Here is a 13096-nt window from a genome sequence, read left to right on the forward strand (position 1 = left end):
TTCAGTCACCTCCAAATCATTTACCACAGAGCAGCTAGAGCTTTTAAAATAAATCTGCTTATAAGTCACTCCTGGTTCCCCGTATTTAGCATAAAATCCAGTTTCTTACATAAAAGGCCTATCTTACATTATCTGGCCGCCACCTTCTTGGGACTCTGGCCTTCTGTTCCTCGAGGTCACAGAGTTCCCATACTCTCTTTAGGGCCTTGGTACTAGCTGTTAACTGTCTTTAATATTCTTCTAGATCTTAATGGGGATGGGGAGTGGTCTTGTAGCTCAGGTCTCAGCTCAGATATCACTCAGGAACATTGCACCCAATCTAAAGTAGCCCTCCGTCACACTTTCAGATACATTACTGGTTTATTTTCTTCATGCCGTTCACCATCCAAAACTATATGGTTTCCCCACCTCACCTGTAGCCTCACACACATTTAACTCCATGAAAATGAAACCGAGTCCCCCTAAACCCGGTTCCTCTGCCAAGCTTATGAATAACCTATCCAAACCTTTATTCCCTTTCTTGTCCACCTGTTTCCATGAAGACTGAGGAGTACCAAAGAAAAGGCGGGACCAAAACTGAGGAGGACCCTGCAGGACACTCCCGTGTACAAAACCCTTTCCGTGTACCCCGTTTCTTGTTTGTAGAAAAAGGCTTCAGCCTCCTAGACCTTCCCTGAGTTACAAAGAGCAGATTCAAGCAGATACTAATTAAGGAAGTGAGGGAATGCAGAAACAAAGGAAAAGCAGTCAAAAAGTTATAGTTCAATCACTTTGCTGCACGCCTGAAACTAACACAACTTTGTTAATCAACTACACTCCAATAAAATTTTTAAAAAATTACAGTTCGGTGATAAAACAGAGTCCTAGTTCCTTCTCATGGGATATACATAACAATCTGACACAGAAATTTTGAGCTCTGTAGGAACTAAGGCCCCCACCTAGGTGGAGGATGGTAACTACCTTCTGAGACTCCAGACTGGTGGGAACTAGAAGGTTGAGGATTGAGATTCCTGGACCACCACCCTGTTACCTCACCACCAACCAATCAGAAGAAAGTCATACACCCTGAAGCCATCACCCCAAAAGATGCCTTTAAAAACTCTTCCCTGAAAACCACTGGGGACTTCAGGTCTTTTGAGCAGGAGCCGCCCATTCTCCTTGCTTGGCCCATGCAGTAAGCCTTCCTCTGCTCCAAATTCCAATGTTTGTTTGTCCTCACTGTGCTTCGGGCACATGGACTTGGGTTCAATGACAAAAACCGAGACTCTCCTTGCCTGTCTTCACAGGTGTGCCCACTATTGAATAGCACACAGTAGGGATTCAGTAAATAGACTCAGTGAATCCAGTGAATTGAATGAATTGGGTAAGGCTTAGATTCAATATCACAGCTATTATTTTCTATGTCCTTTGACCATCCTTTCTAGTTCAGTGGTCTGAGGAAGCAAGGATCACACATAAAAATTCAGTGTGTCTCATTTTAAGGGGTCTTTTAAAAAATTTCTGGTTACTTTCCCTCTCCCCTTGGTCTCCCTCTCTACCTCCAATTGAAGGTGAAGAAGAAAGAGGAGGAGAATAAGGAGGGAAAGGGGGAGGAAGGGAAGGAACAGCAGAAATCATCCTTCAGTATAGTTTTATACCAACTATTTAGAATAATTTTTTAAAAATTGATAATATCCAATGTTGATGAGGTTGTGGAAAAACTAGTACACTCAAACTGCTAGTGAAAATAAATAATGCTGTCTAGTATTTGTTAAGCTTTTACTAAGTGCTAAATACATGCCTCATTTCATTTGGTCCTCACAACTCTATGGGATAGGAACTACCATTGCTCCCATTTTATGGATTAAGAAATTGAGGCTTAAAGAGTTCAACTATAGAAAACAATCTTTTTTTAAAGTAATTCGACAAGTGACGTATCAAAACTATTAACATTTATATCTTTAGCCCAATTATGCTGATCTTGTAAATGTGTTTTATGGAGTACTCAAGAGAAGAAAAGAGCTACATTTACAAACACTTTCATCACAGCATAATCTTAAATAGTAAAAAAGTAGAAACAAAGGTCAAACAACAAGAGAATTTATAGGACATCAACATGATAGAATACCATGTGGCTTTTTAAAATTTTTTTTTATTTATTTTTATTTATTTATTTTTGGCTGCACTGGGTCTCTTTTACTGCGCGCGGGCTTTCTCTAGTTGTGGTGAGCAGGGGCTACTCTTCGTTGCGGTGCGCGGGCTTCTCATTGCAGTGTCTTCTCTTGTTGTGGAGCAGAGGCTCTAGGCACGCGGGCTTCAGTAGTTGCAGCACGCAGGCTCAGTAGTTGTGGCTCACGGGCTCTAGAGTGCAGGCTCAGTAGTTGTGGCGCACGGGCTTAGTTGCTCCGCGACATGTGGGATCTTCCCAGACCAGGGCTCGAACCTGTGTCGCCTGCATTGGCAGGTGGATTCTTAACCACTGTGCCACCAGGGAAGCCCTACCATGTGGCTTTTGAAAGAATAATTATGAAGACTGTTGAAACATGGGAAAATGTTTTATGAAATATTAAATTTAAAATCAGACTATGAAAATGAATATACAATATGATAACCATTTAAAATATATACATTTGAATAAGAACCAGAAAAGAATAAATGAAAATAGTTGTGTTAAGAATGTGGGCTTTATAGGGTTTTTTTCCCCCTCAAATATTTGCTTTAAGGTGATTACACTGTTTTTACTTTTAAATTAAAAAATAAATAAGAAAATACCCATGATAATAAGAATAGAAAGATGCTGAATTAGCTGTATATGTGCTCTACTGAACAAAATCCTAATTAGGGACTTCCCTGGCGGTCCAGTGGTTAAGACTTTGCCTTCCAGTGCAGAGGGTGTGGGTTTGATCCCTGGTTGGGGAGCTAAGATCCCACATGCCTTGGGGCCAAAAAATGAAAACATAAAAAACAGAAGCAATATTGTAACAAATTCAATAAAGACTTTAAAAAAAATGGTCCACATCAAAAAAAATCTTAAAAAAAAACCCCTAATTAAACCACTGAACTTAAGTCACGACATTGATCAATACAAGGCATTTGAGGATAGCAAACAAACTTGAGAAATCCATTCTTAGAACAGGTTTAATGAATTTATCAGCAATTTTGAAGACTCCTGGTTGACGTCCAGTGAGGATCTGTCATAACTCTTCTCCACGTCATGCTCCACCCTCACGCCCAAGCTTTAAGTTAGCAGCTTTGATCAGTCTAGTTTTAGACACCAGTGATTTTATAGTTCTGACTTGGCCTTATTCTTGGATGCGATGTGTTTCTTTCAGAGAAGCCACGTTTATGTATCCAGCTTCAGAATTCTGTGAACACGAAAGAGACTCGAGGGACTTGGGGTTTGCCATTGCTTCTTCTGACCTATGTTCTTCAGTTTCTTGAAGACTTCCAGCTGACTCTACCAAACCCATTCCTGAAAAACTAAGAATGGCCATGTGTGAGGACTTTGTATAGACAGGATCTCTCGGCAGCACTTTGGGGTTACAGAGTTAAGGCATCAATAGAATTTCAACTTTTGCAGGATCTTAGTTCCCCCTTGGCAGTGAAAGCGTGGAGTCCTAACCACTGGACCACCAGGAAAGTCCCTGCTTTCTCAAGCCAGCAACTAGAACTAGCTAGGCAGCCATAACTCTCAGGCATGCGGATGATTGTCTTGATTTTACTCACCTGGAGTTTGGTAAGGGCACAATTTTATTCAATACTTCAAATTCAGGGATGTCACTAATTGTTGTTTCCTAAAAGAAAAGAAAGGATGAATATTAAAAAAGTTATAATGATAAACCATTGGCGATATTATCCTAGAACTTATGCTTTATATATATTTTTGGTTAAAAATGTAATTCCCTCACCTTACACCTGTTAGGCTAGCTATCATCAAAAAGACAAGAGATAAATGCTGGAGAAGATGTGGAAAAAAGGGAACTCCTGTGCACTGTTGGTGGGAATGTAAATTGGTGCAACCACTATGGAGAACAGTATGGAGGTTCCTCAAAAAATTAAGAAGAGAACTACCATATGATCCAGCTATCCCACTTCTGGGTATATATCTGAAGGAAATGAAAACACTGTCCCAAAGAGATATCTGCACTCCATGTTTATAGCAGCATTATTTACAATAGCCAAGATATGGAAGCGACTTAAGTGTCCACTGATAGAGGAATGGATAAAGAATATGCGTACAATAGAATACTACTCAGCAAAAAACAAATTCTTTTAACAAAATAAGGAAATCCTGCCATTTGTGACAACACGGATGGAACTTGAGGTCATCAGGCTGAGTGAAATAAGTCAGACAAAGAGAAAGACAAATACTGTATGAACTCATACACACTTAGAGTTTAAAAAACCAAACTTATTGAAATAGAGACCAGATTTGTGGTTGTCAGGGATGGGGGAATTAGGTGAATGTGGTCAGAGGTATGAACTTCCCTTGTAAGAGAAATAAGTTCTGGGGATGTAATGTACAACATGATGATATACTTAACAGTACTGTATTGTATATATTGAAAGTAGCTAAGAGAGTAGATCTTAAAAGTTCTTGTCATGAGGAAAAAAAAATTGTAACTATATGAGATGATAGATGTTAACTAATCTTATTGTGGTGATCATTTTGCAATACATATATATATCAAATCATTATATTGTACACATTAAACTTATACAATGTTATATGTCAATTATATCAACAAAATTGGGGGGAAAACTGTAATCCCTAATACCTATAGAATATTTGGTAACTACACATGTCATACTATCAACAGCAAAAAACCAAACAACCCAATTAAAAAACGGGCAGAGGAGCTAAATAAACATTTTTTCCCAAAGAAGACATACAGATAGCCAATAGGCACATGAAAAGATGTTCAACAACACCAATTATTAGGGAAATGCAAATCAAAACCACAATGAGATATTACCTCACGCCCATTAGAATGGCTGTTATCATAAAGGCAAGAAATAACAAGTGTTGGCAAGGATGTGGAAAAAAGCAAACCCTCATATACTGTTGGTCAGAATGTAAATTGGTGCAGTCACTATGGAGAACAGTATGGAAATTCCTAAAACAATTAGGAACTACCACATGATCCAGTCCCACTTCTGGGTATTTACCTGAAGAATACAAAAACAGTAATTTGAAAAGCTATATGCACCCCTATGGCATTATTTATAATAGCCAAGATATGGAAACAACCTAAGTGCCCATCAAAGGATGAATGGATTAAGTAGATTATACATATATAAAAATGATATCTTGCCATTTGTGACATGTGTGGACCTTGAAGGTATTATGCTAAGTGAAATAAGTCAGACAGAAAAAGACAAATACCATACGATTTAACTCGCATGTGGAATAATAATAATAAAAAGAACAAACCAAACCAAACAAAAATAAACACATAGATACAGAGAATAGAGTAGTGGTTGCCAGAGAGGAAGGTGGGGGAGGGTGAAATGGGCAAAAGGGGGATGGATGGATGGATGGAAACTAAACTTTTGGTGGTGAGCATGCTGTAGTGTATACAGAAGGCAAGGTATAATGTTACACACATGAAACTGATGTAATGTTATAAACCAATGTTACCTCAATAAATAAAATTATTTTAAAAATAATAACTAGGGCTTCCCTGGTGGCGCAGTGGTTGAGAATCTGCCTGCCAATGCAGGGGACACGGGTTCGAGCCCTGGTCTGGGAAGATCCCACATGCCGCGGAGCAACTGGGCCCGTGAGCCACAACTACTGAGCCTGCGCGCCTGGAGCCTGTGCTCCGCAACAAGAGAGGCCGCGATAGTGAGAGGCGCAGCGCCCGCACCGCGATGAAGAGTGGCCCCCGCTTGCCACAACTAGAGAAAGCCCTCGCACAGAAACGAAGACCCAACACAGCCAAAAATAAATAAATAAATAAATTAAAAAAAATAAAAATAAAAATAAAAATAATAACTAAATGCCATACTTTTTATATTAGTGCTTTTCACTGTTAGCCTGCTTTTTGTATCCACTTTTCTACATGAATTACCTCATATTAGCTGATATAATCATTCCATTCTATTTGATGAGTTCTTAATACTCTGGTAAACATTTTCTGTCCCTTTAAATCATAAAAAAAAAAGTAACTGTTTTGAGCTCCATTACTTTAAAAACCAAATATTCTTTCTCAGAAAAATGTAGACCAAAACAGACCAGAGGCCTACTCACAGAGCATATAAAGACCATGTCAGAAAATGCGGGCTTTATTCTGAAGACTGCGGGAAATCCTCGCACAGTGTTGAGTCATCGGCTCAGACTACATGTATTTTCTAAAGACCCCTCCGGCTATAGACTATAAGAACCATAGGACTTCAAAAGACAAAGCCTGGGAAGACGGGACAGGGGAGATGAGATGTGTCTTTCCAAGCAAGGGAAATACATGATTCAGAGGAGGAAACGGCAGAGCTTTTGGGGAAACGGTGAATAGGCTAGTTTCTTTTGATCAGGTTTGTCAGAAAGGTATTTGGAATATGGAAAGTTCTTATGTGGCTTCAGTTCTGGTTTAGACATCAGTAACTCCGGAAGCCTTCCCTAGCCACCCAAGACAGGTTGAGACACCACTCCCCCTGCTTCCTCAGCATTCTGGGCCTACTGCTCTTGTAGAACTTAGCGCATGGCAGTTGCCAGTTACATGATTGTCACTCTCACTGGGCCTGAGTTCTGGGAAGACAGACAGTATCTCTTGTTCACCATCATATTTAAACCATATGGGGAACAGCATGAGGCCTGGCACACTGTATATGGTCCATAAATATGTGTTGAATGAATAAACTTTGTCTTATAGACAAAGGCAGTCTCTGAAACTGTTTGACGTGAAGTACTATGAAATCAAGCAGTGTTTCACAATGATGGGTCTAGTGGCGTGGGCAGGGCAGATTAGAAGAGGAGGAAAGACTGAAAGGAGATGAGTTAAGAAGTTATTGCCGTGACCCAGGTGCTAAGTATTTGGGATACAATGGGTAACAAGATGGGCAGAGTTCCTGCTCTCTTGGAGTTTATAAGCCAACTGAGAAGAAAGATGGAATTACAATACAGGCAGCAACATGGTCTATTACAAAGGCTATGTCCCTGGTTACTCCAATGCCCCTGCAAGGGAAACAGTTGACTTGGAGTATTATGAGACAGTGGCTAAAAGCAGGGACCAGAGAGTGCTGTTTTCAGTCCTTGTTTTTCTATTTATCAGCTATGTGACCTTGGGCAATGATGTCACTTCACCTCTCCAGGTCTCAGTTTCTTCAACTGTGAAAGTGGGAATGACAGGCTTTTCACATAAGATTATTTTGTGGATTACAGGAGATAATATACATAAAATGCTTAGAACAGTCCCAGGCACATAGTAAGCACCCAACGAATGTCAAGCTGTCACCACTGTAGCCCCAAGAAAGGAAGCAACCTAGGATATGTCTGATCTCAGGGATCTATATACTGATCTATTTGCATATGTGGTAATCACTGAGAATCAACAGATCTTGGAAATGTAAGCAGTAGCTACGTGGTCTTTGACGTATCATTCAACTTCTCTGGGTTTTATCTCCCTCCTGTGTAAAATGAGAGGATTGGATTGGAGGATCCTTAAGATTCTAAGTTTATAAACAGTTTTGGAGTTTATTCCAATAGGTGTCAAGATGTTACAACTTGGTACCTTTGTCACATGTGGGATATTGAGCTTGATGTACTCTAGTTCTGACCCATGTGACATTTCTTATCATGATTTGATGACAATATTGTGGATCTCAAAACCACTGGTCCTAAAAAATACTCCTTTAAGGCCTGTAACTCAGCACCGACAATACTATAGTATTTATTCACGTATGTGTCTGTCCTTTTCTACTAGACTGAAGGTCTCTGAAAACAGGAACTATCTTCCATATTCCTAGGACCTATCACAGTTCTTGGAATTAATAAATGTTTGTTGAGGGCTTCCCCAGTGGCGCAGTGGTTAAGAATCCACCTGCCAATGCAGGGGACACGGGTTCGAGCCGTGGTCCGGGAAGATCCCACATGCCGCATAACAACAAAGCCCGTGCGCCACAACTACTGAGCCTATGCTCTAGAGCCCGTGAACTACAACTACTGAGCCCGTGTGCCACAACTACTGAAGCCTGCGTGCCTAGAGCCCGTGCTCCGCAACAGGAGAAGGCACCGCAATGAGAAGCCCGCGCACCACAATGAAGAGCAGCCCCCGCTCGCTGCAACTAGAGAAAAGCCCGCACAGCAACGAAGACCCAACACAGCCAAAAATAAATGAATAAAAATAATAAAGTTCCCTTTAATAAATAAATAAATGTTTGTTGAATGAATGATTAAGTAAAAGAGTGAATGACTAGACAATTAAGAACAGTTGTAGCTCAAGCAAAGACATAAACTGTTGGAAATTAGGTCACATCATCTGGCAGTTCTACTTTTTTTTCTTTTTAACATTTTTATTGGAGTATAATTGCTTTACAATGGTTAGTTTCTGCTGTATAACAAAGTGACTCAGCTATACATACACATATATCCCCATATCTCCTCCCTCTTGCGTCCCCCTCCCACTCTCCCTATCCCACCCCTCTAGGTGGTCACAAAACACCGAGCTGATCTCCCTGTGCTATGCGGCTGCTTCCCACTAGCTATCTATTTTACATTTGGTAGTGTATATATGTCCATGCCACTCTCTCACTTCGTCCCACTTACCCTTCCCCCTCCCCATGTCCTCAAGTCCATTCTCTACATCTGCGTCTTTATTCCTGTCCTGCCCCTAGGTTCTTCAGAACCATTTTTTTTTAGATTCCATACATATGTGTTAGCATACGGTATTTGTTTTTCTCTTTCTGACTTATTTCACTCTGTATTACAGACTCTAGGTCCATCCATCTCACTATAACTCAATTTCGTTTCTTTTTATGGCTGAGTAATATTCCATTGGATATATGTGTCACATCTTCTTTATCCATTCATCTGTCGATGGACACCTAGGTTGCTTCCATGTCCTGGCTATTGTAAACAGAGCTGCAATGAATATTTTGGTACATGACTCTTTCTGAGTTATGGTTTTCTCAGGGTACATGCGCAGTAGTGGGATTGCTGGGTCGTATGGTAGTTCTATTTTTAGTTTTTTAAGGAACCTCCATACTGTTCTCCATAGTGGCTGTATCAATTTACATTCCCACCAACAGTGCAAGAGGGTTCCCTTTTCTCCACACCCTCTCCAGCATTTATTGTTTCTAGATTTCTTGATGATGGCCATTCTGACTGGTGTGAGGTGATACCTCATTGTAGTTTTGATTTTCATTTCTCTAATGATTAGTGATGTTGAGCATTCTTTCATGTGTTTGTTGGCAATCTATGTATCTTCTTTGGAGAAATGTCTATTTAGGTCTTCTGCCCATTTTTGGATTGGGTTGTTTGTTTTTTTGATACTGAGCTGCATGAGCTGCTTGTATATTTTGGAGATTAATCCTTTGTCAGTTGCTTCATTTGCAACTATTTTCTCCCATTCTGAGGGCTGTCTTTTCGTCTTGTTTATGGTTTCCTTTGCTGTGCAAAAGCTTTTAAGTTTCATTAGGTCCCATTTGTTTATTTTTGTTTTTATTTCCATTTCTCTAGGAGGTGGGTCAAAAAGGATCTTGCTGTGATTTATGTCATACAGTGTTCTGCCTATGTTTTCCTCTAAGAGTTTTATAGTGTCTGGCCTTACATTTAGGTCTTTAATCCATGTTGAGTTTATTTTTGTGTATGGTGTTAGGGAGTGTTCTAATTTCATTCTTTTACATGTAGCTGTCCAGTTTTTGCAGCACCACTTATTGAAGAGGCTGTCTTTTCTCCATTGTATATTCTTGCCTCCTTTATCAAAAATAAGGTGACCATGTGTGTGTGGGTTTATCTCTGGGCTTTCTATCCTGTTCCATTGATCTATATTTCTGTTTTTGTGGCAGTTCTACTTTTGAGAAAATCTGCAAAACAACTCAAAAACTTGGAAACTATCACCTTTCTGAGACCAAACATGATGCAGGCCTTAATGCTCATAGCAATAGTACACAATGAGCAGGATCTACTGTGAAATATCCTAGGAAGAAATGCCCAGCAGGTGATAGAAGCCAGGGAAGAAAGCAAGCAGCCTCCATCCTGGAGTCAGAATGCAGCTCTGCTTACTGAAGTCCCTCTGGCTGACTGCTCACCAGCCAGACTCTGGACCTCACCTGAACAGAGAGACTTATTTGCTGCAGCTCTCTGGACTTGGCTACTTGCCAGCACGGTTTTTTGTAACATAATTGCTTTTCTCTGACTCAGATGTTCTCCTTAGGCTTGACTCCTTGCCAGAGCAGACTCGCTTCACTTTACCTTTCTGAGCCTCAGATGGGCTCATCTCTCAGCTGGGGCAAGAATAATACATGTTAAATAGGATAGCTGAGAAGGAGGCATCTGTGTGAGGACATTTAACATCCGTTCATTCTCAAATATTTATGGAGTACCTGTCCATAGATACAATGGTATATGAGATGCAACCCTTGCCCTCCAGGATGTCGCTGCTGAGATGATGAGATAGAGAAGTGAAAAGGTGATGACAATACAGTGTGTTAAGGAAGAAGCTAGGAGGTATACACGAATTGCTTTGGGATCACACAGGAGGAGCACGCTGAACAAAGGCTGACCCAGTGAAGAGCAAAGTTGGTGCAGAGCAGTCTGAAGGCCTGCTGCCCCGGTGTGCAGCCGGCGAGCCTCTTTGCTGCAGTCAACCGTGAGGCCAAGTGCAGGCTACAGCTACGTGCAGAAGATGAAGGAAAGTGAGAACAGCAAGGCTTACCTCCCCTCTGCGGATCTGGATGCTCCTTATGATCCGCTCTAAGAGACCAACCTGCTGGGTGAGCCGGAGACGGTTTTCTTGTAGCTGCTTATTTTCTTTATCCAGGAAAAGTACTCTAAGGATGGCATAAATCAGAGGCATAACTAAACATTTCTGTATCCTTCCTAAAAACTCTCTCCCATTTCCCACTAGCTCTGAGTCTTAGCCCACTGCCAGATTTTAGAACCAACTTTGCCAGAATAATTCCCACCATATTCCAAGACCAAGTGAAAAATGAATAAGCCTCTGGCTTGTGCACCGTCATTAAATACATACTGAGAACAGAGACACACTATATGCAAGAATACGAAAGGCACAATTCCAGCCCTCGAGAAACTTAAGGAAGGATACGATCCCATTTAGGGGAGGGACTCTGCATCCCTTCAAACACTGTTCATCTGGTTGCATCTGGTTCATACACAGCCATACATTGTGTATGAACACTGTTCATACACAGCCTACATCTGGTTCTGATCTCAGTCATCCCATGCTTTTGTTTCAGTAGTAGTAGTAGTAGTAGTAGTAGTAGTAGTAGTAGTAGTAGAAGTAAAAATAGTAGTAGCAGCAGCAACCATTTACCAAGTACTTACCATGTACGTTAGGTATTGCAACCTATCCACACAGTAAGCACTTAAAACTTTTCATGTATTAGCTCCTTTAATCCTCACAACAATCCCATAGAAGAGATACTGTTATGAAGCCTATTTTGCAGATGAGGAAACTGAGGCTCAGAGTGGGGAAAGTAACTTGTGTGAGAAGATAAAACCAGAAAGTCATTGAGCTGGGATGCCAGCCTGCTTCTCTCTTGGTCTACACCTTGATTCCGTAGGTGCCAAATGATAAACATGAGTATTAACACACACAAAGGGATGGGCCCGAATGAGTATAGCTGGGTCCTCAGGAGGCAATGTTGCCATGAAAGAACCTATCTGAATGCCCAGCCCGCCTTCTCCATGATATTTTTCTCTTTAATTTCACAACTCTGCCACTTGTATGAACTGCTAAAAACAGCAGAATGGCAGAGAAACAGTTATCAGATAGGCTGCAAACTCAAAGGACTACCTCTGGAAAGATCTCTTTGTGGAGGGAGAAACCTCCTCTTTGTGGAGCTGACAGGTGACTCGGGCAGGCACCTACCTGCTCTGGACGGAAGATATTATCCATTTATTGCCGTGGATCAATTCCTCTTGCTCTGTGAGCTGCTCCAGAAGTTTCCTCTTTTCTAGGAGCAGGATATCATTTTGGGTGGTGATCTGGTCCTGGAATGCCTTCTCCTAGGGATAATAAAGCCCCCTAATTACCCCAGCAGGAAAAAGAATCACACATTTAAGAGCATCAGCCTGTTTCTAAACTCTGACAGCAAATTGCCTTGTGAACTTATTTTCTCCTGTCTTCTAGTCTGTCTTTGTCTGTTTGCTGAATTGTCAGCTAGATGGTTCTTCTATTTATTTTGGTTATTTTATGTCACGTATTTTGTTTGGACATTTACTCATTCTTTTGGGTTAACATTTAAAAATATCTGAACACTCAACTCCCAATAAGGTCCCAATGCTCTCATCTGTATTCTAATTCCATAGGTATCGAGTCACTAACAAATACAAGTGAATTCTCTGAATCTCCATATTGAGAAAGATTTCCATGTAACACATTTCCATCTGCTGTGTAGTTATAGTCTTTTTAAGGCAAAGGGAAGAAGATGGGAATCTAGCCACCTCACCTGACAACCAATGTCAGGGTCTCAGTTGGCTTGGCAAGTTCAGCATGTAAACCAGGTACCGAGAATATTCTTGCAGTGATGATGCTGAAATGATTTCTAGCTTGACACCATGTTTCATTTTCTACCAACGTTTTCCCTGGAAGCAATAGCTAGCGAAGTTATAGCTAAAATGATAAAGGATTATATTTTGTGAAAAAACACTAACATTCTTATATTGAGTCAGCAGATATTAGTAAATATCACTGTTGGTGAGGCGTTTAGAAGCTCACAAGTGTAGAACTGCCCTTCTCACTTCACCAAGAACCTGTCAATGGTAACAGGCAAGTGCCTTCACCTATTTGTGTTTGTTTCCACCTGCCAGGTGTGGGAGCGAGTGGGGATGGGAGGAGAAAAACCACCTCTGGTAGATGGGTGAATCACAGGGTTAAGAGGGGCAACTTTCTTTCTTTTAATAAGGTACTAATATAGATCATTCAGAAAAGACTGTCCA

General features: G+C 40.8%; 1 protein-coding gene across 3 annotated transcripts in view; it reads right to left on the minus strand.

Annotated features, from left to right (window-relative positions):
- Window positions 1–3086: 3086 nt before the first annotated feature.
- Window positions 3087–13096, minus strand: part of CCDC30 (coiled-coil domain containing 30) — a 162959-nt gene continuing 152949 nt past the window's right edge. For all 3 annotated transcript variants that reach the window (XM_061184382.1, XM_061184381.1, XM_061184383.1), the window contains 4 exons: window positions 12027–12163; window positions 10851–10965; window positions 3706–3773; window positions 3087–3459 (listed from right to left, as the gene is read on the minus strand). In XM_061184382.1, coding sequence (XP_061040365.1) covers window positions 3282–3459; window positions 3706–3773; window positions 10851–10965; window positions 12027–12163 — 498 coding nt within the window. In that variant the 3' untranslated portion in view covers window positions 3087–3281. The remainder of the gene's footprint in view (window positions 3460–3705; window positions 3774–10850; window positions 10966–12026; window positions 12164–13096) is intronic.

The sequence above is a fragment of the Eubalaena glacialis genome, chromosome 3 (assembly GCF_028564815.1).
Source record: "Eubalaena glacialis isolate mEubGla1 chromosome 3, mEubGla1.1.hap2.+ XY, whole genome shotgun sequence".
Taxonomy (NCBI): Eukaryota; Metazoa; Chordata; class Mammalia; order Artiodactyla; family Balaenidae; genus Eubalaena; species Eubalaena glacialis.